This window comes from Mycteria americana, chromosome 16, assembly GCF_035582795.1.
Source record: "Mycteria americana isolate JAX WOST 10 ecotype Jacksonville Zoo and Gardens chromosome 16, USCA_MyAme_1.0, whole genome shotgun sequence".
Classification (NCBI taxonomy): domain Eukaryota; kingdom Metazoa; phylum Chordata; class Aves; order Ciconiiformes; family Ciconiidae; genus Mycteria; species Mycteria americana.
The window spans coordinates 13,035,208-13,062,819 of record NC_134380.1 but is presented as its reverse complement, the minus strand read 5'-3'; the positions used below and the strand labels follow the sequence as shown (position 1 = coordinate 13,062,819).

The 27,612-nt window shown below is 67.2% G+C and overlaps 2 protein-coding genes across 3 annotated transcripts in view; one reads left to right on the top strand and one right to left on the bottom strand.

Annotated features, from left to right (window-relative positions):
- SDK2 (sidekick cell adhesion molecule 2) overlaps positions 1-24,111 on the top strand; it is a 52,978-nt gene extending 28,867 nt beyond the window's left edge. Inside the window, exons 3-45 of one of the 2 annotated variants that reach the window (XM_075518756.1) lie at positions 1,749-1,855; positions 3,255-3,402; positions 4,202-4,335; positions 5,392-5,503; positions 5,705-5,895; positions 6,072-6,155; positions 6,227-6,421; positions 6,641-6,757; positions 6,942-7,109; positions 7,393-7,495; positions 7,752-7,928; positions 8,015-8,151; positions 8,389-8,536; positions 8,607-8,747; positions 8,841-9,022; positions 9,316-9,431; positions 10,144-10,339; positions 10,601-10,699; positions 11,109-11,300; positions 11,390-11,511; positions 11,588-11,697; positions 11,786-11,936; positions 12,095-12,332; positions 12,414-12,529; positions 12,806-12,995; positions 13,577-13,675; positions 14,009-14,203; positions 14,293-14,494; positions 14,714-14,817; positions 14,927-14,997; positions 15,143-15,278; positions 15,982-16,038; positions 16,284-16,385; positions 16,632-16,747; positions 17,445-17,631; positions 18,127-18,264; positions 18,346-18,522; positions 18,661-18,786; positions 19,620-19,784; positions 20,125-20,265; positions 20,923-21,061; positions 21,442-21,568; positions 22,697-24,111. In XM_075518756.1, coding sequence (XP_075374871.1) covers positions 1,749-1,855; positions 3,255-3,402; positions 4,202-4,335; positions 5,392-5,503; positions 5,705-5,895; positions 6,072-6,155; positions 6,227-6,421; positions 6,641-6,757; positions 6,942-7,109; positions 7,393-7,495; positions 7,752-7,928; positions 8,015-8,151; positions 8,389-8,536; positions 8,607-8,747; positions 8,841-9,022; positions 9,316-9,431; positions 10,144-10,339; positions 10,601-10,699; positions 11,109-11,300; positions 11,390-11,511; positions 11,588-11,697; positions 11,786-11,936; positions 12,095-12,332; positions 12,414-12,529; positions 12,806-12,995; positions 13,577-13,675; positions 14,009-14,203; positions 14,293-14,494; positions 14,714-14,817; positions 14,927-14,997; positions 15,143-15,278; positions 15,982-16,038; positions 16,284-16,385; positions 16,632-16,747; positions 17,445-17,631; positions 18,127-18,264; positions 18,346-18,522; positions 18,661-18,786; positions 19,620-19,784; positions 20,125-20,265; positions 20,923-21,061; positions 21,442-21,568; positions 22,697-23,050 — 6,310 coding nt within the window. In that variant the 3' untranslated portion in view covers positions 23,051-24,111. The remainder of the gene's footprint in view (positions 1-1,748; positions 1,856-3,254; positions 3,403-4,201; positions 4,336-5,391; positions 5,504-5,704; positions 5,896-6,071; positions 6,156-6,226; positions 6,422-6,640; positions 6,758-6,941; positions 7,110-7,392; positions 7,496-7,751; positions 7,929-8,014; positions 8,152-8,388; positions 8,537-8,606; positions 8,748-8,840; positions 9,023-9,315; positions 9,432-10,143; positions 10,340-10,600; positions 10,700-11,108; positions 11,301-11,389; positions 11,512-11,587; positions 11,698-11,785; positions 11,937-12,094; positions 12,333-12,413; positions 12,530-12,805; positions 12,996-13,576; positions 13,676-14,008; positions 14,204-14,292; positions 14,495-14,713; positions 14,818-14,926; positions 14,998-15,142; positions 15,279-15,981; positions 16,039-16,283; positions 16,386-16,631; positions 16,748-17,444; positions 17,632-18,126; positions 18,265-18,345; positions 18,523-18,660; positions 18,787-19,619; positions 19,785-20,124; positions 20,266-20,922; positions 21,062-21,441; positions 21,569-22,696) is intronic. The other variant, XM_075518757.1, reaches the window with a different exon arrangement.
- The window catches only part of RPL38 (ribosomal protein L38), a 250,828-nt gene that overhangs the window by 95,844 nt on the left and 127,372 nt on the right, over positions 1-27,612 (bottom strand). The gene's annotated exons all lie outside the window — the stretch shown is intronic.

Here is a 27,612-nt window from a genome sequence, read left to right as displayed (position 1 = left end):
CCCGGCTCCCAGCGCCCGGGGACGCGGCGCTGCAGCGGGGCTGGGCGCCAGCGGGTGTTTCGTGCGTGGGTGCGTGCGAGCCCCGAGGGTGGGGGGGGTTCGGGTGCCGCGGGGCAGCTCACGGGCTGCGCCGGGGTCTTCGCACCGGCCCCTTCCCAGGACGAGGGTTCGGAGGGGACGTGGCAGCGAGGACGTGGCAGGGGGTGCACAGGGGGGTCTGTCTGCGGGGACCGTGCGTGCCCCTCGGCAGGTGAGCATCAGCGAGCGTCCGTCCGTCTGTCCATCCCCGTGCACGTGTGTGTTTGGGAGTCACGGTGTGTGCGTGTGATTTATGAACGAGGACACCACAAGGAGAGCGGGCCCATTATTCCTGGTGTCCGCATCAGTTCCTGACAGCTCCGTGGAATTGAAATATCTTATTTAAAGCCTCCGGGGATCATTTTTAAATATCAGCCATGACACTCAAGGACTCATTCCCAAAGGGCATCCTCCCTTCTCCCGCGGGGACGGCCGACCCCCGGCACTCCACGTGGGTGGGTGGCAGCAGGTTTGATGCCAGCCCCGCCGTGCCCGTCCCAGCTCGGTGGTGCCACCGGGCGAGGCGGGAGCCCCGTGTCCCCGGCACCATCTCCTGCGCCGGGGAAGGTGGGCACGGGGGCCCGCCATGCTTCCCGGCAGAGGGAACGTGCTCCTCGTGTCTTATGAAAGTTTAATTTACGCTCACTTATCAAAAGAACAAACAAAGCTCTGCTGAAACAGCCCGCGGCATGTTTTAATGCAAGATTAGATTTTGGGCGAGGAGGGCCGAGCTTGCTTATTTATTCCCTTACTGCTTTATCTCGGAGCGCTTCCCATCGGGGAAGGTGATGCTGCGGTGCCTGCCCGTCCACCCCAGGGTCACCAGCCTGCGAGACCGTGGCGGGGGTCCAGCCCATTTTGGGGGGTGATGGAGCAGGAGCGCCTGCATCCCTCTGGGAGTGGGGACTGCTCAGGGAGGGGGGGGGGGTCTGGTGGCAGCGGGGTCTGGCTTGGGGACGGGGGCGATGCTCGGGACGGTGGGCGAGTCCAGACGTGGTTAGTTCCTTTATCTGCTTATCAGCTGATGGCGCTGGCGGCTGATAAGAGCAGCGGCTGGGCGCTGGGGATGATAAGGTGGCTCAGCCCCGGCTAATCAGAGCGGCGCTGGCTCAGCCGCGTGCAGGGCCGAGGTGGAGTGACACCGGCAGACCCCGGCGTGCCCCTGCCGCGCGCTGCCGGGGCTCGGCGCAGGGGTCGGGACAGCGGGTGCCAGGTCCCTGGCAGCCGCCTCTGCTTTTGACGGCTCGAAGCCACTTGCCCAGTGCCTCCCGCTCACCGCGGTGAGTCACCGTCCACCCCCCGCACCGGGCGGGTGACGGCCACCGGCTCATGCCACGTGCGTGGCGTGGTGAAAGCACCTCCTGTGTGCGTGGCCCCAAGTCCTTCTGCGGCAGCGAGGGACGCCGCGTTGTCTCCCCAGCGTGCACGCGTGTGCACACGTATGTGCTTGCACAGACGTGCCCACGCGTGCACGCACACCTCCAGCAGCTGCTCCCTGGGGAAGGAGCTGGCGCCCGGTGCAGGGGTTGCTGCCCCGCAGTAAACGGGGGGCTGATGTAGGACCTGCAGCCTCTGCTGGGGGCTGTGGCGGGCACTTGGCTGCCCCTCCCTGCCACTGGGGTGGACGGCGGTCGGTCACGGCATGCGTTGAGGTGCCTCCTCTCCCGCAGGTACATGATCACATCGCTGGACCGCACGCACGCCGGCTTCTACCGCTGCATCGTCCGCAACCGGATGGGAGCCCTGCTGCAGCGCCAGACCGAGGTGCAGGTGGCCTGTAAGTGACAGCCCCGCTCGGCGGGGGACTGGCTGGGGACACCCAGCCCCATGGTGCTGCGGGACGGCTCGGGCAGTGGGGCAGCCCATGGCCGGCACACGAGCCCGGAGCATCCCTGGGGCGACGCTGGCGGGGACGGGGCTGTTGCTGCCTCTGCTGCTCCCGCTGCCCGCTCAGGCCGCGGTGGTTGGGGGTGCAGGGGGGCACCCCACGGACGGGGAAGAGCGTGGGGTGCGGGCAGAGAGCACTGGGGCCAGGAAACCCACAGCACCGTGTCCGGGCAGGCGTCCCCGGCTTGCTGGAGGGGTGAAACGCTTTTGCAGTGTGAAAGCAGCCCCGCTCCTCCCCAGCTGCGTGGAGCGCGTAAAGCAAACACCGTTTATAATCGTTACCGAAAGCAAACAGGAGCGCGCGGGGCTGGGCGGCCGCATCCGTCAGCGTGGGAGCAGGGGCAGCCGGGCTGGTGGCTCGGCACGGATCCTGCGAACAAGCAGAGCTGAACAGGATGGGTCAGACCTCGGGGGTCTGCGCCGGGGGGTGAGGCAGAGGCTCCACGGTGGGTTTAAGCAGGACAGGAGGGTGCTGGGGCCCGGGACGCTGACTCTGTGCCCCGGGGGACTTGCCCCTCTCTGTCACTGCTTCCCTCCGGGATGCCCCCGGTCCCATCCCTTAAACACCTTCCTGAGGAGCAATGACAAATCAGGAAGCTAATGAGAAATTAATAAGGCAGCTGTGCTAACAACTAATGCTAATGGCAAAGTCGTTAAAAAAAGATTCTTTACATGTTTTTAATTACAGCAATTAAGGGAAGTCAATAAAAATCCCCTGCCCCCCCTTCTTCACGCATCCTGCTTCGCTCTGCTTTCCTCAACCGCTGTGCACTTCCAGCCTGCGAACGGCCGGGCAGGACGGAGGCGGCGGGTGCCCCAGCCTTGCCCGCAGAGCCAAGGTTGTGCCGGGATGCTCCCGGCACTGCGCCGTGGGCTGGGGCAGGGAGAGATGTCGGGGAGCGCTGGGGCTGAGCCCTCCTCGCTGCGGCTGCACCCCGTCCTCGGTGGGGGAGGCGTGGGCAGGGGTCCCTGCTCTGGCGTGCAGGCAACGGGGCCGTGCGGCTCCAGGTACTGCAGGGACGGATCCTGGGGTGAGCGCAGCCCCGGGCACGCGGGAGCAGCCCGCGGGGTCTGAGCTACCCCACCACCGTCCCACGGCCTCTGCCAGCCGAGCTGCCCCAGCCGAGGAGGGGAGCAGAGAGCGGACCCCAGGGCAGCCCCTCTGCATCCCCTGGGGAAGCCCATCCCCATAGCCTCCAGCCTGCTCCCCGGCCGGACCCTGCTGGGTCCCCGGGCACGTTGCCGGTGCCTCCCCAGCCCCTGACACGGTTCTCCCGCGTGTTTTGCAGACATGGGGAGCTTCGAGGACAGCGAGACGCAGCAGAGCGTGTCCCACGGGGAGGCGGCCGTCATCCGCGCGCCCCGCATCGCCAGCTTCCCCCAGCCCCAGGTCACCTGGTTTCGCGACGGCCGGAAGATCTCCCCCAGCAGCCGCATGTGAGTACCCCCAGCACCCCCCCAGCACCCCCCCAGCATCCGGAGGGGCTGCGTTTCCCTCGGCTGCCGTTGTCCTTGCAATAACGGACGTCTTGAGCACATCGTGCTAAAACCCGGAGACAGGCTTGGCGACTGATGGCTCTGTTTGTCACTGGGGAAATGAATTTTTTAAAAAAATGAAAATAAGAGGCAGGAAGGTGGGCGAAAGGGACACGGCACGTGCCGGGGCGGTAGCCGGCGTGACGGAGCCGGGCATGGCACACACGCGTGTGCAAGCGTCCCCGTGGGGCTGCAGCAGGCCCCGGCGCCGCTGGAGCAGCGAGCCCGGCGCTGGCAGAGGCAGCGTGCGGGAATTGAATTTGTAACCCACATTATGCAGGAATTGAACTGGTCTCCTTTCTATTTGCAAAGCAGGATTGAGGAGATAAAACTGCTTTATCTCATATTTAATGGTAAAAATGTATTCCCCAAACCATTTTATGTTTCCAGCAGATTAGATAGTTCCGTAAAAAAAAAAAAAAGTCCTATTAATCTGCACCATCCGACGTGCTCCGCTTGGCACGGGGGGGGAGTGGGGCTCAGTCCCGGCTCTTGCTTGGGGCCGGTGGCCGAGCCGAGCCCCTGTCCCGGGGCCGGTGCCTGGGGCAGGCGGGAGGAAGGCTGGGGGTCGTGCCCGTCCCGTGTGGGTGCCCCAGGGCCAGCGTGGGTGCTGGGTGGGGGAACGAGGGTCCCAGCTCGCTGCGTCAGTGTCCCCATTGGGTTCGCATCCCCATCTCACACCGCCCGCTCGCCCCCGCAGCGCCATCACGCTGGAGAACACCCTCGTCATCCTCTCCACGGTGGCCCCGGACGCGGGACGTTACTACGTGCAGGCGGTGAACGACAAGAACGGGGACAACAAGACAAGCCAGCCCATCACGCTGACCGTGGCCAGTGAGTGCGGGGGGCATTACCCCCCCGGCCCCGCTCCCCCTGTGCCGCCTGGCTCGCCCCCAAGTTTAATTTGCAGTAAATCTCTTCGGAGGCTCCGGCTTCTGCTGACTTAACAGTTCAGCCGCCTCAAAATTTATTTAGGCGCTTTGGGCTGTGCTGCAGGCGCTAATTGTGCCACGGGCAGAGCCTCCCCCTCCGTCCCCCCGCCCGGGCTGGATCTGGCCGTGCCCTGGGACCGGGCTGCGGGATGGGATGGTGCAACGTAGCCCCAACGGGAGCGGCTTTGCTGCCGGACACCCTGCCCCGCTCCTGCCCGCCTTCTCCTCTCAGCCCCCGCTACTCCGGATCAGCCCCCGCCTGGGGGAAAGCCCGGTGGCCCTGTCCCTCCGGTCCCCTTGGACCCTGCAGGACCTGGCCGAGGGTCCCCCGGCCCCCGTTCAGGTGGTGACAGCCCATGCCAGGGGAGGTGCCCCAAAGTGGCATCAGTCCTCCCGGTACCCTCATCCCATCTCCCCTCCTGCTGCTCCGCGGGGGGGGCTATCCCTTTCCGCGGAGGGCTCTGCCTGTCCCCCTTCCCCTCCTGCCCCATTAATCTGTTTTTCTGTACCTCGGCGTCCTGGTGCGCAATAAACAACCCGGAGCCCATGTTTATGGATTCAGCTCTATCAGCAGCTTTCAAGCCGATCGCATTTTTACAGCGCCTACATGAGGGTTTTTTATTGTTGCAATCATTTTGCTTTATATACTCCCCTTCTCCCTCCTCCCTGCCAGCCGGTGCTGCCGCACAGGCTGGGGGCCGGGCTGATGCCTTGGGGTGCCACGGGAGGAGAGGGCTTAGGGAGAGCTGTGAAGGCACCCTGACGCCAAGGTGATGGGCTGGACCTGCCCGTCCTTCCCACGGGAGAGCAGAGCCCTTTGGTCCCTGCCACCTTTGTCTTCTCCATACCCGGCAGAGTGGGCACGGGGCTTTGGGTGCCCCGTCGGCCTCGCTGGGGGCTGGGCCGAGCAGGGGGCAGGGGGTGCTGATGGCTGTCCCTCTGGCCTCCTTCTCCCCAGACGTGGGTGGCCCGGCTGATCCCATCGCACCCACCATCATCGTCCCACCCAGGAACACCAGCGTGGTAGCAGGGACCTCGGAGGTGACCATGGAGTGCGTGGCCAACGCCAGGCAAGTAGCGGCGGGGCAGACGGGACGGGGATGGGTCATCTCCCCGTTGGCATCGCCCGGCCTCGGGGCTGGGTGCCCCCAGCTCACCCCCACGTCCCTTCCCACCGGGGCTGCTGGGCGCTGGGGGATGGAGGGAGGTGGGGATTTGGCGGGGTCCAGGGGGGCTGGGGCTGGCTCTCGACGTACTCCTGGCCCCCCCAGGCCGCTGATCAAGCTGCACATCATCTGGAAGAAGGACGGGGTGCCCGTCTCCAGCGGCATCAGCGACTACAGCCGCCGGCTCACCATCCTCAACCCCGCGCTGAGCGACAGCGGCTACTACGAGTGCGAAGCCGTGCTCCGCAGCAGCAGCGTGCCCGCCGTGGCCGAGGGCGCCTACCTCTCCGTCCTGGGTGAGGCCCTGGCCGTGGGCAGCTCAAACCACGCGTGCAATGAGTTGGGGTGGTCTCAGCCCCGGGGCTGAGATGGGAAGCGACAGGCAGGAGTCACTGGGGGTGGTTTGGTGGTGGGTCTGGAGGACCCCAGCTCTAGCGCAACCCCCTGCCCATCGCTGAGCTTCCCTTTGCAGAGCCGCCGCAGTTCGTCAGGGAACCGGAGAGGCACATCACGGCCGAGATGGAGAAGGTGGTGGCCATCCCCTGCCAAGCCAAAGGTAAGCCGCTCGCCAGCCGCCCTCCCCACGCCGCCGCGGCCCCGTGCCTGACATGGCCCCGGCTCTTGCAGGCGTGCCCCCCCCCGAGATGGCCTGGTACAAGGACGCTGCCCTCATCCGCCTGGAGAAGCTGTCCCGCTTCCAGCTCCTGGCAGACGGCAGCCTGCAGATCAGCGGGCTGGTCCCTGACGACACCGGCATGTTCCAGTGCTTCGCCCGCAACGCGGCCGGCGAGGTGCAGACCACCACGTACCTGGCCGTGACCAGTAGGTGCCAGCCACCCCCACCCCGGAGCCTGGGGTGCCCTGCCTGGGCAGTGGGTGGGAGGTGCCTGGGACCCCCCAGCTGGGCTCCACGGGGGGCTCGGGGACCCCGGGAAACCCTGCCGTGGCGGATGGGACCCCCCGTGCCTCGGGAGCGGGTCAGCTTTAGGCTGGGCTCTGGGAAGGGCTTCAGGGGGGGCTGTGCATCTCTCTGCCCCGCAGGCATCGCCCCCAACATCACCAGGGGTCCCCAGGACAGCACAGTGATTGACGGCATGTCCGTAATCCTCAACTGCGAGACCTCGGGGGCTCCGCGCCCGGCCATCACGTGGCAGAAAGGTAAAGGGGCTGGGGGCACTGGGGTGCCGGCAAGCCCGCCCTCCAAGCCCTCTGTCTGCCCTGCCCTGCCCGCACGGCCCCAGGGCATCCTCTGTGAGCTCCGTGGCCACCGGGCTCAGTGGCCACCAGGCTCGGCCGATGGCTGGGGCGCTGGGAGCTGATGGGGCTCCCCCGTGTCACCCAGGGGAGCGGATCCTGGCCAGCGGCTCGGTGCAGCTCCCGCGCTTCACCCTGCTGGAGTCGGGCAGCCTGCTCGTCAGCCCCGCGCACCTCGCCGACGCCGGCACCTACGCCTGCCTGGCCACCAACTCCCGCGGCGTGGACGAAGCCTCCGCCGACCTGGTGGTCTGGGGTAAGGCACGCACCAGCACGCACCAGCACGCACCAGCACAGCCAGGCTCTGCCTGCCGGCGTGCACGGCGCGGGACGGACCCTGCTCGGCCCCAGGGCCGGCCGGACGCTGCCTCCTACCATGCGTGGTGCGGAACGGAGCTCTCTGGGGATGCCAGGGATGGGCACTGGCACGGGGCTGGTCGGTTCGGATGGGTCCAAACTTGGGCTGTCCCCTGCCGATGCCACCCCCCACAGCCCTCCAGGCAGTGCCGGTGGCTCATCCTGTGTCCCCCCCCCCGCAGCAAGGACGCGCATCACGGACCCACCGCAGGACCAGAGCGTCATCAAGGGGACCAAGGCCGTCATGAGCTGCGGGGTCACCCACGACCCCAGCGTGGACGTCAGGTAGGTCCGACGGGGCTGGGAGGGTCGGGGGGGTCCGGGCACCCCCAGGCTGCCTGCCTGCCGTCACCGCTGCCTGGGGAGGGAGCAGGCAGATGGTGGGTGCTTCCGTCCCCAGCCCTGCGCTGGTGGTCCTGCAGTGCCACCTGGTGCCCTGCGCACGGGGACCCCGGCGCGCCGGCGGGACCCCTGGTCCCCTCCTCTCCTTGTGGGGGGCTGCAGGGTGCCAGGACTCCTGGGTACCCCCCCCCCGGCACAGGTACATCTGGGAGAAGGACGGGGTGCCGCTGAGCCCGGAGAGCGGCCTGCGGGTGCGCCTGGATGAGACGGGCACCCTCCACATCTCCCAGACCTGGTCGGGCGACATCGGCACCTACACCTGCAAGGTGGTCTCGGCCGGGGGCAACGACTCGCGCAGCGCCCACCTCCGCGTCCGGTGAGACCCCCCTCGACCCCGCCGGCACCCCGTGCTCCAGGCTGTGCCCCCTCCCTAACCGCCCCCTCCCTAACCCCCCTGTCCAGGCAGCTCCCCCACGCCCCCGAGAGCCCCGTAGCCGTCCTCAGCCCCCTGGAGAAACGGGCCATCAACCTCACCTGGGCCAAGCCCTTCGACGGCAACAGCCCCCTGCTCCGCTACGTCGTGGAGGTCTCCGAGAACAGTAAGGGGCTGCTCCCACCTCCCCGGCACCGCTGGCCCCGGCTAGGCTGGCACTGGGCAAAGTCCGGTCTCTGGTACCACCCCGGGGTGGTGGGCAGGGGGGTGAGGAGGAGGGAAAGGGGATGCTGCGGGGAGCTTGGGGACCACGGGACTCATTAGCCAGCCTGCCACCGGGCAGAGGACCCTGGTGTCCTGCAGGTCGGGTCCTCCACCCCGCCGCTCCCCTCTCCCCCCGCAGATGCTCCCTGGACCGTGCTGCTGGCCAGCGTGGACCCCGAGTTGACGTCGGTGGTGGTGCGGGGCTTGGTCCCCGCTCGCTCCTACCAGTTCCGCCTCTGTGCCGTGAACGACGTGGGCAGGGGGCAGTTCAGCAGGGACACGGAGAGGTGAGCTGCGGCCGGGGGTCCTGCGGGGATCGGTGACCCTGGGTGCTCACCCTCACCTCGTCCCCCACAGGGTGTCCCTGCCTGAGGAGCCCCCCTCCGCGCCCCCCCAGAACGTCATCGCCAGCGGCCGCACCAACCAGTCCATCATGATCCAGTGGCAGCCTCCCCCCGAGAGCCACCAGAACGGCATCCTCAAGGGCTACATCATCCGGTAGGCGCCGGCGGGGGAGCGTGGGTGTCCCGCCCTTGGCGTCCTGGGGTGCTGGTGGGGACACCGGCAGCTCTGACGGCCCCTGGTCCCCAGGTACTGCCTGGCCGGGCTGCCCGTGGGCTACCAGTTCAAGAACATCACCAACGCCGACGTCAACAACCTGCTCCTGGAGGACCTCATCATCTGGACCAACTACGAGATCGAGGTGGCGGCGTACAACAGCGCCGGCCTGGGGGTGTACAGCATGAAGGTGACCGAGTGGACGCTGCAGGGAGGTAGGCAGGGACGGGGGGCGGGCAGGGGTTTGGCGTCCACCCCAGCCACGACAGGCTGTGCCGTGGGGGTGTTGGGGACGGATGGCAGGAGGATGGGTTTGGGGGTCCCAGGAGGACCGGGACCTGCTGGGGAGGGACGACCAGGGGCCGCAGAGCCAGGGCAGGGCTGGCCCAGCCAGGGGCATCTTGGGGCACCACCCTGGGTGCCCGCGCTCCCGGGGGGCTGGCACGGGGCCGACGGAGGGGACCTCATGGAGCCGGAGCCGCTGCAAGCCATCCCTTCGTCCCGGCAGTCCCCACGGTGCCCCCGGGGAACGTGCAGACCGAGGCCACCAACTCCACCACCATTCGCTTCACCTGGAACCCCCCCAGCCCCCAGTTCATCAACGGCATCAACCAGGGGTACAAGGTGAGGGGCGCTTCCCGCGGGTCTCCCTGAAAACGGGGCAGCCGGGAGGGGAAACTCCTCAGACAACCTTCACAAGCTGCCTCGGCTCCTCCTCGCCAAAACCCCACGTTGTAATTGATTCCGGCCTGACCGTTAAAGTAATATTTACTGAGATTTAACACTTGCATGGGCTCGGCGTCTCCCGTGCTCTGTAATTAATTCCAAATTGCAATTAATTCAAACTTACATTAATTAAATTGAATTAAAACATTAAACTTGTTTCTTAATCCACTCAAAAGAAGTTCTGGAATTTAATTGCCGCTGAATGAGATAACCGGAGCAAGTAGGATATTTAACATTCTTATTAAATGCCACTTAGTATTTTTGATTAGTACTTTTAGGGCCTAATTAGTATTTAATTAAGTTGCTATAGGCTATCTTGCACAATACCAATTAAATGCCCAAACATCCCTCCTAAATGCAGGCAAGCGGGCGATTACACGCCGTTATCAATGGGAGTTAATCACAAAGCGCGCGCTCCGTATCGGCTCGTACGGGTAAACGCGCGCTGTTAAAGGCGTCAAGTGTTCCCTGCACTGTTAATTGATATTTAATCAACTCTGAATAAATAAGAGGAGGCCGGAGGTGCCTGGAGGATGGTGTTTGCGGTACTGATGTGCACGGTGGGGACGTCGGTGCCTGGCGTCGGCGTCCCAGCTCCTTCTTCCCGCAGCTCATTGCCTGGGAGCCGGAGCACGAGGACGAGGCGACGGTGGTGACGGTGCGACCCAACTTCCAGGACAGCGTCCACGTGGGCTACGTGGCGGGGCTGCGGAAATTCGCCGAGTACTTCACCTCGGTGCTGTGCTTCACCACGCCGGGGGACGGCCCGCGCAGCCCCCCCCAGCTGGTGCGCACCCACGAGGACGGTACGGGGAGGCTCTGTGTTCCGCGGGATGGACCCTGCCCACGTGCGGCTCCCAGGGAGGGTGGGAGCGGCCCCGAGACGGGGGACTTGGTCCCACTGGTGCTGCCGGTGGGGATATGGAACAGGGGTGCCGCCGAGCCCCGGGAAGCCCCATCCGAGGGGAGCCCCCTCCACGCTTGCTCCTTGCGGGGGTCCCGTGGGTGCTGAGGGCTCCTGCCCTGGGGTGTGTGGCTGCGTGCTCAGCCTGGGTGTCTTTGGGCAGTGCCTGGCCCCGTGGGACATCTCAGCTTCAGCGACATCCTGGACACGTCCCTCAAAGTCAGCTGGCAGGAGCCGCTGGAGAAGAACGGCATCCTGACGGGTAAGGGAGCACCGGCAGGTACCCAGCGCCTGCATCGGTCCCTTCCCACCCCACAGCATCTCCCAGTCCCCTTCCCACCCCACAGCATCTCCCCTTGCAGCATCTCCCCCTGATCTCCTTCCCACCCCACAGCATCTCCCCCCGGTCCCCTTCCCACCCCACAGCATCTCCCGGTCCCCTTCCCACCCCACAGCATCTCCCCTTGCAGCATCTCCCCCTGATCTCCTTCCCACCCCACAGCATCTCCTCCCGGTCCCCTTCCCACCCCACAGCATCTCCTCCCGGTCCCCTTCCCACCCCACAGCATCTCCCCCTGGTCTCCTTCCCACCCCACAGCATCTCCCCCTGGCCCCACTCAGCTCCTCGGGGTGGGTGATGAGGGGGGCTGACGGCACGGGGCACGTTTCAGGCTACCGGATCTCCTGGGAGGAATACAACCGCACCAACACGCGGGTGACCCATTACCTGCCCAACGTCACCCTGGAGTACCGCGTCACCGGCCTCACTGCCCTCACCACCTACACCATCGAGGTGGCTGCCATGACCTCCAAGGGCCAGGGCCAGGTCTCCTCCTCCACCATCTCCTCAGGGGTGCCGCCAGGTGAGCGCGGCGCTGCGGGGATGCCGGCGGGCCGCGGGCGGTGCTGGGGGCGAGCGGCCGGTGCCACCCACCCTGCCCTCCCTCCGCAGAGCTCCCCGGTGCCCCCACCAACTTGGGCATCTCCAACATCGGACCCCGCTCCGTCACCCTCCAGTTTCACCCGGGCTACGATGGCAAAACCTCCATCTCCCGCTGGCAGGTGGAGGCACAGGTATGGGGTGGCTCGGGGGGGGGCAGGTTGGGTGAGAGGGTGCCCGGAGGCAGCTCACCCCCCTCCCATCCCGCAGGTGGGCCAGGGTGGCGAGGCCGAGGAGTGGGGGCTCGTCCACCAGCTGGCTAACGAGCCCGACGCCCGCTCCATGGAGGTGCCCAACCTGAAGCCCTACACCTACTACAGGCGAGTGGCCGGGACGGTGCCGTGGCATCCTCCTCGGGGGACCGGAGCCCTCTCGCCCCCCGCCGTGACCCCCCCTCTCCTTTCTCAGTTTCCGCATGCGGCAGGTGAACATCGTGGGCACCAGCCCCCCCAGCCTGCCCTCCCGGAGGATCCAGACCCTGCAGGCACCCCCGGATGTGGCACCCGCCAACGTCACCCTGCGGACAGCCAGTGAGACCAGCCTGTGGCTGCGCTGGATGGTGAGGGGGGGACCGCGGCTCTGGGCGGGGGGGGTCTGTGCCCGTGGGCACGGGGCTCATGGGGGCAGGCGGGAGGGTGGGGAGCCAAGGGCGGATGGAGCTGGGGTGGCTGCGGGAGCTCGGGAGTGACGGTGCCCGTCTCTGCTGGCTGGGGCCAGCCCCTCCTGGAGCAGGACTACAACGGGAACCCCGACTCGGTGGGCTACAAGATCCGGCACGCGCGCTCAGACGGACGAGGGCAGCCGGCAGTGCACGTCATCCACGACCGCGTGGAGCGGGAGTACACCATCGAGGACCTGGAGGAGTGGACCGAGTACCGGGTGCAGGTCCAAGCCTTCAACGCCATCGGCTTGGGGCCCTGGAGCCACTCGGTGGTGGGACGCACCCGGGAGTCAGGTACTGCTGCCCACCCCGTGGCGCTGGGCACCCACCCCAGCCGGATCTGGCCACTGACCCCAACTCTCATCCCTCCACCAGTGCCCTCCTCCGGCCCCAGCAACGTGTCGGCGCTGGCCACCACCTCCAGCAGCATGCTGGTCCGATGGAGTGACATCCCCGAGGCAGACTGCAATGGCCTCATCCTGGGCTACAAGGTGAGCAACCTATCCCAGCCCCGGCGCTGTGGCTCTGCCTGCCTGCAGCCCTGCCTGCAGCCCTGCCTGTGCCCTGCCAGCTTCACCTGCAGACCTGGGAAGCGTGGCTTTCCCTGGGGGGAAATCACCCTGCAGACTGCCAGGTCCCTGGTTGTGTCCCCTCCAGGAGATGGTGCCCATCTGTGCCAGCCCGGCCACGCTGCTCCATCCCGGGGGGTCCAGGGGGTCCCAGGGGCTGTGGCCCTGCCCGGCCGTGTCACACGGGGTCTGTTGCAGGTGATGTACAAGGAGAAGGACTCAGACGCCCGTGCCCAGTTCTGGCTGGCAGAGGGCAATGCCTCCCGCAGCGCCCAGCTGAGCGGGCTGGGCAAGTACACGCTGTACGAGATCCGCGTGCTGGCCTTCACCAGGATTGGCGATGGCGTGCCCAGCCAGCCCCCTGTCCTCGAGCGGACGCTGGATGACGGTAGGTGACAGCACCTGGATGGGCAGAGAGACCCGAATGGGCTGGGGGGGGGCCTGGGTGCCTAAGGCCATCCCATCCCTGTTCCCATCCCCATCTCATCCCCATCCCATCCCCATCCCATCCCCATCCCTGTTCCCATCCCCATCCCCATCCCATCCCCATCTCATCCCTGTTCCCATCCCCATCCCATCCCCATCCCTGTTCCCATCCCCATCCCCATCCCATCCCCATCTCATCCCTGTTCCCATCCCCATCCCCATCCCATCCCCATCTCATCCCCATCCCATCCCCATCCCATCCCCATCCCATCCCCATCTCATCCCCATCTCATCCCCATCCCATCCCCATCCCATCCCCATCCCCATCCCATCCCATCCCCATCCCATCCCCATCCCTGTTCCCATCCCCATCCCCATCCCATCCCGTCCCATCCTTGTTCCCTGGGGCGATCCCTCTCCCCCCGACCAGGACACCCAGGGCTCTCACTCCTGGTGCATGGGGTCGAGCCCTGCTTGCACAGGGCCTGGTGCTTTGCACACACTTGTGCACCCCCCGGTGAACCCCGTCTCTCCCCCCTCCAGTGCCTGGGCCCCCCATGGGGATCCTCTTCCCCGAAGTGAGGACCACCTCAGTGCGGCTCGTCTGGCAGCCGCCTGCGGCACCCAACGGCATCATCCTGGGTAGGTGGGGAGCCATCTCGGTTGTGCCACGCCGGGGTGCTCTGCAGAGGGGTGCAGAGGTCCCGTGGGAGCAGGGATCAGCACGGGGAGGCAGAGACCAGCTCCCTGAGATCCTCTGAGCATCTCGGAGCCCGTTGCCCCCAGGGCCGGGGTTTCCCCACTCGCCAGGCTGTGCTGGGTCCCTGGCTGTGTGTGAGCTCCCCGGTGCAGGGAGCCAAAAACCCCTCGTTGCCGGCCCTGTGCACGGGCAGGGATGGAGGAGGGAGGCGTGCACGGTGGGACCAGGATGGCGTCCCCTTCGCCAGCCCCACCATGCTGCTCCCTTCCCCGCAGCGTACCAGGTCACCCACCGCCTCAACACCACCGCGGCCAACGCGGCCGCCGTGGAGGTGCTGGAGCCCAGCGCCCGGCAGTACACGGCCACCGGCCTCCAGCCCGAAGCCACCTACCTCTTCTGCATCGCGGCACAGACCCGCAAGGGCTGGGGCGAGGCGGCCGAAGTCCTCGTGGTGACCACGGAGAAGAGAGGTAACTGGGGGGGAGGTCCAGCCCACGGCGGGGGGGCTGCGCGTGCCCACGGCGTGCCCGCGGTGCTCCCAGCCCCTTGCCTCTCCCAGACCGCCCGCAGCCCCCCGGGAAGCCGCTGGCGCAGCAGGAGGAGGTGCGAGCCCGCAGCGTGCTGCTCTCCTGGCAGCCGGGCAGCGACGGGCTCTCCCCCGTCCGCTACTACACGGTGCAGACTCGCGAGCTGCCCGACGGCGAGTGGGTGCTGCACTCCGCCTCCGTCAGCCGCAACGCCACTGCCTTCGTCGTGGACAGGTGAGGCGCGGGCCGGCACTGAGCGGTGCTGTGGGGTGATGGGGAGCCAGGGAGATGATGGGCTCTGCTTTGGGCAGTTGCCCCGTGCCTCGGTTTCCCCATCCGATGAGAAGCGCTCGCACCAAGGTTGGGAAGCACTGGCCAAGGTGCCCTGCGGGAGAGAGGGTGGCTCGTGAGGTCACCCGCTGGCTTCACCGTCCCCGTCCCGCTCCCGCGCAGGCTGAAGCCCTTCACCTCCTACAAGTTCCGCGTGAAGGCGACGAACGACATCGGGGACAGCGAGTACAGCGAGGAGTCGGAGTCGCTCACCACCCTGCAGGCGGGTCAGCGCAGGCTGCACCTCCTGGGGCAGGGAGAGGGGGTGCCCCCTGCCCGGGCATCCCCCCGTGCCCAGGGCACCTCCGGAGCCTCACTGCCCGCTCTCCCCCGCAGCCCCCGAGGAAGCCCCCACCATCCTCTCCGTCACCCCGCACACCACCACGTCGGTGATCATCCGCTGGCAGGTACTGTCCCCTCCGCCTCGCGGGGTGTTGTGGGACCGGCCACCCACCCCTTTGGGAGGTGGCACCGAGGCGTACTGGGGACGGCCATCTCGGGGTGCCGGGGAGCCCCGGGTCAGAGCGGCCCCTCATTGTCCTCCCCATGCAGCCCCCGGCCGAGGACAAGATCAACGGGATCCTGCTGGGTTTCCGCCTCCGCTACCGTGAGCTGGTGTACGACAGCCTGCGCAGCTTCACCCTGCGCGGCATCGGCAACTCCGGTGCCACGTGGGCCGAGCTCACCCGTGAGTGCTCGTGGCCCTGCTGAGCCTGGGGACGCGTGGCTGGGGGGGTGGCCCAGTGGTGGCGGGTGGAGGCCAGGGCAGGGCAGCATCCTGCGCTCCGTGGCCTCTCCCGGGTACCAGCCTGGAGCTGTCAGGGTCAGGTTGTGCCCCGTGGAGCTGTCACCGGTCCCCTCGTGCCACCAGGTCCGTGGTCCCTAACATGCTTCTCTGCGATGTCGCTGGTTCAGTCCCGCTGTGCTCAGCCCCCGTGTCCCTGTAGTGCAGGTGTCCGCGTGTCTGCACCCAACGTGGGTGTCCGCACCCAACGTGGGTGTCTGCGTGACGTCCCGCTGTGTGTGTCCGGGTGTGCTGCCGTCCTCAGACCCCAAAGGGAACGGGGTCACATCCACTCTGGGGGCAGCAGGGACACGAGTGACAAGGGCAGAGCCCAAGACCGGACCTTGCCCCATCCACCACTCTCGGCTGTGGTCAGGCCCCCGTAGAGACCCCGACACCCAGACCCGGCTTGTGCCACGCAGGGGAAAGGCTCCTCGGTGCTGTGACAGCCCCGTTGGCACCTGGGGGTGACAGGGCCCCTGCAGGGGACCCCCAGCCCTCCCTGGGGTGGGCGGCCATGCTGGGGTGGACGCTCACAGGCAGGAGCCCACCCGTGCCGCGTGCGGGACTAACCGGCTGCCTGCTTTCCCTGCCCCTTGCCACCCAGCCGTCTACGCCGTGCACAACCTCAGCGAGGTCTCCCTCACCCAGTACGAGCTGGACAGTAAGTCACCGCTCCCCCTGCCCCTCCCCGCCTCCCCATGCATGTCCTCCCCACTGCCACCCCCTGCGTGTCCCTCCCCTCCACCTGCCTGTGCCGTGGGGTGAACTGCACGCCCTCTGCCCAGGGGACACCTCTGCCTGTCCGCTTCTGTTGCTCCTTGGGGAGCCCCCCAGCGCGGGGGGGCTCTGTTGGGTCCCCCAGGGGTAGCGGGACCCCCACACCCCTTCTCCCCTTTCCCCCTGCAGACCTGAGCAAGCACCGGCGCTACGAGATCCGCATGAGCGTGTACAACGCCGTGGGCGAGGGTCCCCCCAGCCCCCCCCAGGAGGTCTTCGTGGGCGAAGCGGGTGAGTCCGCCGGCACGGCCCTGCCTTGCCAAGGGGCTGCCCAGGGCTGGGAGCCGCGGGGAGGGGGCTCGACTGCCCTGGTACTCTGTGCTCCTACGTGCCACTGCGTAGCAGCCCCGTGGCCCCCATCCCGTCCGCACGCCTCCGATGTGCCGAGACAAGGCGGCGCGTCCCCCTGCATCGAGGGGGGCTTTCCCCCGCCCTGGTCCCGGCTGGGCTGTGACGCTGTCCCCTCCTTCGGCACAGTGCCCACCGGCGCGCCACAGAACGTGGCAGTGCAGGCGGCCACGGCCACCCAGCTGGATGTCACCTGGGAACCGCCACCCGCCGAGAGCCAGAACGGGGACATCCAGGGCTACAAGGTACCGCACCTCGTCACCTGGGAGCTGGCACCGAGCCGGCGTGCAGGGACACTGGGTGCCCTGGGAAGGTGCTGGGTTCCTGAGGGGGGCACAGGGTATCCTGGGGAGATGCTGGGTGTCACTGGGGGGTGCTGAGCTCCCCTGGGAGATGCTGGGTGCCCTGGGAGATATGCTATGCGTGCCGTTGGGGACGGGATTCTGGGGAGATGCTGGGTGTCCCGGGGAGATGCCGGTGTCCCATCCCGGTGCCATCCCGGTGCCGAGCGGCCGCGGGGCGGCAGGTGGCGCCGTCGGTCCTTGGATGCGATCGGGCTGCCCCCGGGCTGCCCCCGGGCTGCCCAGCCCCGTGCTCTCGGCACCTCCTCGGCCGCATCCCCTGCGGCTCCTCCCGCATCCCTGTGTCCTGTGAGGCTTCGGCACAGCTCCCAGGGGGTCTCGGCGCGTTCCGTCTGCGGCCCAGCCGTGCTGGTCCCTGCGCCGGCTGCGGGCGGGGGTCGCGCCTGATGCCCAGCCTGGGGGAGAGGCCGGCCCTTTCCCTCTGGCACGCTCAGAGTCCCCGGCCACGCTGGGACAGGGGCTTAGGAGCCCGGGCAGGGCTGCGTGGGGTGTTTGGCCGCAGCGAAGGGCCTGGGGTGGGGTGAGATGGGCCGGATCCGTGCGTCGCCCAGGTCTCCGTGCCCCCTTCCTCCTCCTGCAGATCCATTTCTGGGAGGTCCAGCGGCAGAACGAGAGCGCGCGGGTGAAGACGCTCTTCCTGCCCGAGAACGGGGTGAAGCTGAAGAACCTGATGGGGTACACCTCGTACTGGGTCAGCGTCGCTGCCTTCAACGCCGCGGGAGATGGACCCCGCAGCCCCCCCGTCAAGGGGCGGACGCAGCAGGCAGGTGGGGCCCGTGGCACGGCCGCCCCCAGCCCTTCGCTCAGCACGGTTGCATCCAGACCCCCCCTGCCCCCGGGCTCTGTGGGGAGGTGTCTCCGTGGGTCTAGGTCCGCTGAAGTCCATCCGATGCCCCTTCATCCCAGCTCTGTGCTTCTGCATCTGCAGTCCTGAGCAGAGACCAGCCCTGGGCTCACCCCGGCGGGTTTGTGGGTGGGGGGCACATGGAGATGAAGGTCTTGGCTCAGATTTGAGAAGGATGAAGGTCTCGGGAGGAGAGACAAGGAGGAGACTCATTCCCCCAGCCGTGCGCGGTGGCCTGGCAGGGTCTTTGCTGCAGTGGGCGTGGGGGCACAGGGGGGGTGGCACCAGGGCGGTGTGCGATGGTGATGATGGGTGCCCCAGCCCCCGTTAGGGTGGAGGCAGGAAGAGGGGCTGGCTTGGTGCTGGGGGTGTCCCCTGGCAGCACTGAGCTGGCCCCGGCCACCCTGCTCCCTCGCAGCCCCCAGCGCTCCCGGCTCCATCCGGTTCAGCGAGCTGACCACCACGTCGGTGAACGTGTCGTGGGAGCCACCACCCCTGCCCAACGGTGTCCTCGAGGGCTACAGGCTGGTCTACGAACCCTGCATGCCTGTGGACGGTGAGGGCACGGCGGGGGCACTGGGGAGAGGCTGGGGGCACTGGGGGGAGCTGGGAGGGCTCCGGGGAAGACCCGGCTCAGCCTCTGTCCCCGCAGGCGTCAGTAAGATCGTGACGGTGGATGTGAAGGGGAATAGCCCGCTGTGGATGAAGGTGAAGGACCTGGCCGAGGGCGTGACATACCGGTTCCGGATCCGGGCCAAAACCTTTGCCTACGGGCCGGACGTTGAGGCGAACATCACGACGGGGCCTGGGGAAGGTAGGGGGGGACGTGCAGGATGCCGTGCCAGGGTGAGGGAGGAGATGTGGTGGGACAGTTACTCCGGTGCCACCGGGGCTGGCATGGCCATGTGCCAGTTTGTACCCCCGTGCCTCCAGCTCTGCTCTGGGTCCCCAGGTGCCCCCGGTCCCCCCGGTGAGCCCTTCATCTCCCGCTATGGCTCGGCTATCACCATCCACTGGTCGAGTGGGGACCCCGGCCAAGGGCCCATCACCAGATACGTCATCGAAGCCCGTCCTTCAGGTACTGCAGCCCCTCTCTGCTTTCCATCCCCACCTTGTAACTGGTGGTGTCTTGGGTTCAGGAGAAAGGGAAACTGAGGCAGGGAGCGCTGACCTCTCCCAGGCCACCTGACAGGCTGGGTTGGGGATTAGGTCCTGGGTGTCTGGGGTGTCAGCCACGTGCCGGTCCACGAGGACTGCGCTGCCAAGAGGGTGCTGACTGGGGCTGATGGGAAGGGGCTAGCGAGCTGTGGAGCAGCACCCATCGATGCTACTGCTTTTGGGGGCATGGAGGTCCTGACGCTCCCCCAGCCGGGCAAGGGGGCTCGAGGGGTACCAAGGCTATCCCAAAACGGGCGAGCCCTGCTCCTGTGCAGGCAGGGGCAGGCAGGGCAGGCAGCCGGGATTCCCCATCCCCACGGCAGGGAGCCAGCAGGCACGGCCACGCTCTCTCCTGCAGCCCCAAGTTAATGATTTCTCCCTGCCGCAGAGACCGCAGCTCAGACAACCCAATCGACCGCTACCGGGGGTCGGTACCGCTCCCTGCGTGGTGGGGCAGCACCCAGGAGGGAAACCCCTCGCTCCCGTGAGCCCATGGGGCTGCTGGGGGTGCTCTGGGGCTGTGGTGGCAGCAGGTCCCAAGGGAGCTGCCTTGCCCTTGGCCGGGGCAGGCGATCGATCAGCCGCGTGCATCACTACGGCTTTTTAATGATGATGCAGCGAGCAAGCTCGGTGCCTGCTGGGGCCGGGCAGATGGCGGAGGGCACGTGTTCCTGGATGGAGGAAGATCAGCCTCTCGCCCTGGGGAATCCCGCAGAGCCGGTCCTCCCCTCCCAGGCCCCTTCTCTCTTCTAGACGAGGGGCTCTGGGACATCCTCATCAAAGACATCCCCAAGGAGGTGACCTCCTACACCTTCAGCATGGACATCCTCAAGCAGGGAGTCAGCTACGACTTCCGCGTCATCGCCGTGAACGACTACGGCTACGGGACCCCCAGCACGCCCTCCCCCTCCGTGTCAGGTAGCCAGCAGGGGCAGCATGCGGGTGTCCCTGGGGGGATGCTGTCACCCCTGTGCCGGAGGGAGAGTCCCAGCATTGCTCTGTTCCCGTGGTCAAGGCTGAAACCCATCTCCCTGACCCTGCCTGCCTCCTACAGAGCCCCAAGTCCCGCTGCCAGCAGCGTCTGCCAGCACTGCCCTTGCAAAGCCTCCTGCTATCCCCCTTTTACCCGCTCCCTCACGTGGATCCAGGTCTCACAAAGTTCCCCAAGGCGACCTCATCCCCTGCAGCAGGGTCTCCCCATCCATACTGGTTTGCCCCCCGTGCCCATTCCCCTCTGATCCTCCCTGCTGTGCCCCAGCCCAGAAAGCCAACCCATTCTATGAGGAGTGGTGGTTCCTGGTGGTCATCGCCCTGGTAGGGCTCATCTTCATCCTCCTGCTCGTCTTCGTGCTCATCATCCGCGGGCAGAGCAAGAAGTACGCCAAGAAATCAGACTCAGGTGAGTGCCAGGGGTGTGGTGGGTGGTGAGGGGACCCTCCGGGGTGCCACCCGGGGGGTGCAGAGCCCTGACCCCACAGGAGCCTCTCCGGGGCCTTCCTGCCTGCCTTCGGGGTCTGAGCGGGGCGGTGGGACCTGCCTCCCTGCCTGCCTCGGGGCACGGCTCTTCCACAGACCCAGTGACATCCAGTAAAGGTGCCGTGGGCTTCCCGGAGAGCGCTGGGAGCTAAAGATTAAATAAGCGACTTGTCCCGCTGTCAGCTGCAGAGGCAGGGCAGCCCGGGGGCTCGGCAGAGGTCATTGGGATTAGTCAAACACAGCTCTGTTTTCTTAGCTGTATCAAGGACTCAAATTGTGGGGAAAATCCAGACCTCCTCGTTAAGCAAACAGAGCTGCTGAGCCAGGAGCTGGAGGCAATGGGGCAGGTCAGGGTGCGAGCCAAGGCGGGCAGGCTCGGCACGGCCGGCGGTGCTGGGCACGGGGCTGATGCACGGCCGCTGCCCCGGGACCGGCACCTCGCGGCCGTCCCCAGGCTTTGGTCTCTCCAGCACCGGAGCCGGCACAACCCTCCCCAGCCCCCCCCCCGTGCAGGGTGCGGGCCCCCCACGCTGTGCTGCCTGGGGAGGCTCTGGGGCAGGCTGAGCATCCCGTCCCGCAGGGAACGGCTCCAAGGCGACCGCCCTGAGCCACGGCGAGATGGTGAGCCTGGACGAGGGCAGCTTTCCCGCTCTGGAGCTCAACAACCGGCGCCTCTCCGTCAAGAACTCCTTCTGCCGGAAGAACGGCATCTACACCCGGTAGGGACCCCCCGCCGCAGCCCCGGCCCCGGGCAGGGGTGGGGGGTTGGATGTCGTGCCCTCCCTCCATCGTGCACTCGCTGTGGGATGGGCACGGGTTTGGGGAGAGGTGGTGCCCCGGGGGGGTGACCCTGTTCTGCCCGATGTGTCCCCCCCGGCCATGAGCTGCAGCCGCTGCCTCCCCGCACCGGCCCTGACGTGCCAGGACGCTGGAAAGCCGGGAATCCCCGAGAGCCCATGGACCACGGGCAGGGTCCTTGGAAGGGGCTCGGCACGGCTTGGGGGTGGTCCCTGAGCCTGCCCTGGGGGTTGGCTGGGCTCATCCCTGCGTGGCACGGCCCCGAGGGGGGACTCGTGCTGAGCACCCGCCTCTCCCCGAGGTCCCCACCGCGGCCCAGCCCTGGCAGTCTCCACTACTCGGACGAGGACGTGACCAAGTACAACGACCTGATCCCCGCTGAGAGCAGCAGCCTGACGGAGAAGCCCTCTGAGGTCTCCGACTCTCAGGTGACCACCTGGGGCTGCCCACGGGGACGGGGACCCGGGGCAGGGGGATGCAGGGGTAGGACAGACGGTGCTGGGAGCCCCCTCCCTGGGCATCAGCCCTGCTCTCCACCCACCAAGATGCAGATCCTGGTGCACGTTTGGGAAAAGCAGTGCTGGTCCTTCTTCCCTGCCCCATCCCGCTTTTTAGGCAGCGGCATCCCCCGTGGCTTCGTGGCACGGAGCCAGCACGAAGCTGGCACGGCCCCCGGCCCGTGTGCTGGGGATGTGGCACCGCGGGGGGCCCCCAGGGCTGCTGGGGACAGGGGATGGGAGGGCGGCGGGGTTGGGGACTGTCCCGCTGCCCGGTCGCTGGTGGCAACGGCCGCAGCTCTGCCAACCCCACAAAATGGCACCTTTGTCTCCTCCCGGAGAAACGGGCAGCTGCGGCCGGGCAGGAGCACGGCCGCGGGCAGCTCCCCGGGCAGGCAGCCTCCGGGGAGGCCACAGGAGCGTTGCCCCCAGGATGGATGCTGGGCGGCATCTGAAAAGATGAGGCTGAAGCCCAGGGGAAGGTCCCGGGGGTCCCCATGGCCATCCCCGAGGAGGAGACGGACCAGCCCCGGGGTCCCCCCCATCACCCCCTGCACCGGCTGTTTCTTTCGCCTTCGCGCGGCGGATGCCGTCTCCGCTCCCTCTTGCCTGAGCGGGGCTCGAGTGGCTTTTGAGGAGCTGTGAAGAGCGGCGGGAGCTGGCGCTGGCGCGGAGCAGCTTCCCCACCGCCCTCAATGGGCCCTTTGTGCACGGCCAGGGGAAGCTGAATCCAATTACCGCCAGCGGGGAAGCAGGGCTGCCAGCACCCGCCTCCCAAAAACACCCTCCCCGCCAGCCCGGGGGCATCACGGCCTTGGGGACCCCCCCCCCCGTGGGGCCCCAGAACCCTGCAACCCTTTTGTATGAGGTTTTATTTTGCTTTAGCAAGAGGCAGAAACACCCCAGCGGTGCCGCAGCCGTCCCAGCCCCTAAAATCTTTTGGGATGTGCGCGTCAGCATCCCCAAAAGAGCACTGGGAAAACTCACCCTATTTTTGGGGCTGGGGGGTGATGCCCCCCAGCCCGTGCTCACCCTCCCCCCCCCCATCCTGTTCTTCAGGGCAGCGACAGCGAGTACGAGGTGGACCCTGGCCACCAGAAAGCCCACTCCTTCGTCAACCACTACATCAGCGACCCTACCTACTACAACTCATGGCGGCGGCAGCAGAAGGGCATCTCGCGGGCGCAGGCCTACAGCTACACCGAGAGCGACTCGGGGGAGCCTGACCACGCGCCCCTCTCCAACAGCACCTCCACGCAGCAGGGCAGCCTCTTCCGCCCCAAAGCCAGCAGGACTCCCACCCCCCAGCTCCCTGGCAACCCCCCCAGCCAGCCCGGTACCCTCTACCGCCCGCCCAGCAGCCTGGCCCCCGGCTCCAGAGCCCCCATCGCTGGATTTTCTTCTTTCGTTTGATATTTAAACAGAAGCAAAAACAAACAGGAGAAAAAAATTATAAAAAAAAAAAGGAAAAAAAAAAGAAAAGCCCCAAGAAATTAAGAAAAAAAGAAAAAAGCAGCGAAGGGGAGAAGAGGAGGAGGAAGAGGAGAGGCTGAAGGGCCCCGGGGCCCTGGGGATGGCAGCGGTGCCATGGCGGGCAGCGGCCCCAGGCTCGGCGCCGCGACGGGTGTTTCGCTTTCTTGGCAGCGCCGGAGCAGAACGCCGAGTGCCTTCCCTGGGGCTGGGGAGCAAAACCCAGCTCCTCTTTTTGGCCAAAGCTTTCTGCGTTCCAGACTCCTCGGCCAAGGTGGGGCGGGAGGGCTCGGAGTGCCAGCAGGATTGCACCGGACTTCGCCCTTGGCACCCGCTGCAGCCGCCCCCGGGCTGCTGCCAGCCTCGCCGGGGTCCCACGGGTGCTGCTGGGCTGGGTGCAGGGGCTCTCGCCGTGCCAAACGCCGGCCCCTCCACCAGCCTCTGCTTGTGGACGCAGGGACGAGCGGTGACAGAGAGACCGCCGACTGCGGGGGAAGAGGGGCTCTGCTGATCTAAACCCTCTGGACGTGAAACCCCAGACCTGGACTCCCCCCAGCTCTTGGGCGAAGGGGGCAGCCACTGTGCCAGGAACGCCGGGGGCAATTCATTCCTCCCCCCACTTGCCCCCCCCCCAGGAAAACCCAGGACTTACCCCAGGAGAGCCCCTCTGGGGCGCAAGTGGTGCTGACGTCCCCCCTGATTTTGCACCCCGGGGCCGCGCAGGGGCTCTGGCAAGGGCTCAGACAGGGCGATGCAGCGACCGTAGCCACCCCTCTGCATTTCTGGTGGTTTGGGTTTTTTTTTTTTAATGGGGTTTTGTGCAGAGGTCTGGGAGCACGAGGGGCGTGCGGGGGCGGCAAGGCCGGGGGGGCTCCAAGGCTGTTTTGGTGGTCTCTGCGTAGCAAAACCTCCGCGGTGCCTACCGGTGAGCCAGGCACCAGCCCGGCGGGGCCGTGGCACCCGGGCTGAGCCGAGGGAGATGCCAATAAACAGCCTGAGGATCAGCCCGTCTCGCCTCTCTGTCACCCTGCTGCAGCAGAAAGGGGCTGGCGGGATGTGTCCGTCTGTCCTGCTGCCCCGGCTGGCCTTGTGTCGGCCCTACAGCACCAGGGAAGGAGCCGGGCAGAGGGTGCCGGAGGCTGCGGTGCTGGGATAGGGCCCAGAACAGTGCGGGGAGCCGTGATGGCCGTACCCCTGCCTGTTTCCATCCCGGAGCCGTGGGGTCTGTGGTTGGAGGGAAAGGGGACCCGGTGCTGGGACGGGGGAGGAGGGAGTTGACTCCACCGCACCGGGCACTTTTGGCCTCGCCGGCACCTGGGATTTCTCCTGGGGTGGTTTGCAGCCGCTCTCGCTGCCTGCTCTGCCCTTCAGGCCTGGCAGGAAAATCCGGGTGATGCGCTTGGGTTTCATCGCCCGTCACCCCTCCGGCTGCAAACAGCGTGGGTCTGGAGCCGAGGGCTGGGGAAGGCTCAGCCTGCCGACAGCGCCAGCAAAGCACCGGCACTCGCTTCCTTGGCCGAGGACTGTTCTCTTGCCGGGGGCTACCAGAACTGGGGGCCGTGGGGTCTGCACAGCCCCTTGCCGCAGGACCCCGCTGCCGGCAGGGCGGGGGCTCAGAGCCCCTTGCAGGCACGTGCCCGGACCCTCACCCCAGCATGAGCGAGGGTCTGGGGCTGCCAGAGGGAGCGTTTTGCAGGTGCTGCATTTGGGGACTGCTTGGAGCTGGGGGTGCGTGACCCAGTGCCACGGCCCCCCTTTGCCCATCCCCTGGGCTGGGGAGAAACCGGGGGTGCTGCGGTGGCATTGCTCCCGAGCCACGGCCACCGTCAGAAGCGCCTTCCCCGCCTCGGCACGTCGCCGTGGCCCCAGCGCCGGCGGGGAGCAGAGGGCATTTCTGGCAGGTGACTCATCCGACCTACTTGGGAGCTGGTGCCGAAGGGACCGTGGCACCCAGGGGTGCCCGTCCCCTCCCTGAGCAGCGAAGGGAGCCCCGACACCCCACTCGGGTGGAGGAATTTGCACGGGGGCGGGGGGATGTCTGTGTTTGGCCGGACAAATTTTGCCCCTTGTTTGCAGCCCGGCTCCAGCCCCAGGCATCCCAGCTCGTGCAAGAGACCTTCCTCCCACCGGGGCTGGGACGCCGAGCCACCAGAGAGACAGGGCAGAGCAGGTCTGGGGAGTCGAGCAACACGGGTGAGCTCCTCGTGCAAGGGACACTCCTCGTGCGAGGGACACTCCTCGTGCGAGGGATGCTCCCCTCCCGCGCAGGGCACGTGCCAGCCCCTGCGAGCAGCAACGACCCAACGAGCACCAACAGGGTCCTTGGACACGTCCCCCATTGCAGGGACAGCGGGATGCAGGTCCCAGGAGGTGCCTGAGGGGGGTCTGCACGTGCCCCCCGGCACGGTGATGTGCCCAGCCCCAGCATGGTGGTGTGCCCAGCCCGGCACGGTGGTGTGCCCAGCCCCAGCATGGTGGTGTGCCCAGCCCTGGCACGGTGGTGTACCCAGCCCCGGCAGCTGGGGCAGAGCAGAACCCAGGCCCTGCTGGCCCATCCTGGCCTGGCTCAGCCCTGGCCACGAGGAGGAGAAGCCGGAGGGTGCAGCAACATCTGTGGCAGGTTTGGAGTTGGTGCCGTGCCGGGAGGTGAAGCCGCCGGTGCGGCTGTGGCCGGAGCGCCCGGGGCCCTGTGGCAGCAGTGGCGGTGAAGCCAAGGCGAGCCCTTTCTGCTCGTGGTTTCCCGCGGCTGAAGGATGCAGCACCCGAGGAAGCGGCGGATCCCACGTTCCACGGCGGTGGTGGGTTTGCCCTCTGCTCCCTGGGGAACCTCCCTGGGACGGTCTGGGAGCTGCGCAGGGCACGAAGCCTGGTATGGGCACAGCAGAGATGGGCTGAGTGCCAGCGGCACTAGCAGGAGCTCTCGCTCACCTGTGTTGCCTCAGTTTCCCCACGGCACAGATGCAACCGGACCGGCCGGGCTCGTGGGGGAAGAGGCCGTGCTCCCTGCCAAGCGCAGCCGCCTCTCTCCCGCCTCGGCTTTCACCACGCTGCTGCCACAACCGGCTCTTTCCAAAAGTCCGTCCCGCCACCCCGGCCCCCCCAGGCAGGTCTGGGCTGCCCGTGCCCAGCCCCGCTGCTGCCTGCGCTGCCAGCTCGCCAGGCTGCTCTGTGCAGCAGACGGGCAGGGCGAGCCGTCGGCAGCAATCGGTCCCCGGGGACCGAATTGGCCTTGACGTATCTCCCGAGTGCTGCTCGGCAGCGGCCTGCGGTTCTCCCAAGGGCAGAGTGCCGCCGCTTATCAGGGCTGGGTGAGCCAAGGGGGGGCAGAGGGGAGAAGCCGCAGCCCCAGGCCTCGCTGTGCGGACGGGGCAGCGCTGGAGCGGTACCCGCTCGCCGCCCCAGATGCGATGGGGAGATGTTTATGTGCCAGAAATAGGGGGTTGCGACCTGTAAAGCTAGGCTGAATTCCGTGATTTATTTTTATTTATTTGAGCTGAAGCGATGTTGGTGGTGGAGGAGTCAGGTAGTAACAGTTTATTTTCCAGGTTGAGATTAGATCAAGCAAGGAGTAATCGGAGCAAAGCGAAATGCTTGGTGTGCGGTGGAGGAGAAGCAGCCCTGCAGCCTGGGCTCTCCCTTTCCTCCAGATTTCTCCGATTCCCTGCCAGCTCCCGGGGCAGACCTGAGCGTCCCCACCTTTCCCTCGCCTTGTGCCGCGGGGACAGGGACAGCCCCTCCTGCCACGCCGGGGGCTAGACGGGACTCGGCGCATCCTCAGAGCCCCACGTGCCCCGGGCCCTGCCGCCTCCTGCGCTGTGCCAGGCTGCGAAGCTCGCAGTACGGGCAGAGCTGCCGGCGGAGGGGACGGCAGCAGAGCCCTCCCGGGGCGGCAGGGAGAGGACGGACCCAGGTCTGTGCACCCTGTCCTGCGGGTGTGGGTGCTGGGTGCACGCCGTGGCACCCCAGCCGAAGGGGTCCCTGCGCCGAAGCTGTGCCAGGGCAGGGTGTTTCCACGGGTGCTGCCGGCCACGGTGGGTCCCCGCAGCAGCCGCGCTCCAGGTGGGATCCCCCGGGGTAAGCCAGGACGGCTGCACCGCAGCCGGGCGATGGGTTCCTGGGCGGGTGGTGGGCTGTGTGAGCCTGTTCCCGGCACTGCCGGCCAGGGGAGCGTGCCGGCTGGGAAAGGCGGGCGGCTGCAGGGAGAGCCTGCCTGCAGCAGGCTCCGACCTGCGCACAGCTTGTCCTGGCGCTCACCCGTGCACCCGTGGGTGCCGAGGTGCCAGCGGTGAGCAGGCAGCGAGGTCCTGCCAGGGTGTGCCGGTTAGCCGGATAACCGCTCACCCCTAGGCAAATGGCACGGGGAAGGGGTGAAACCCCACATCTGTGGGTGCAAGCTGGTGTCCGTGGGGTTGGCAGGGCTGTTGGGGAGGTTTGGGGCAGCAGCCAGCTCTGGGCCCTGGGGCTGGAGGGATCTGGGGGGGCTGTGGGGGCAATGCCCCCTTCCC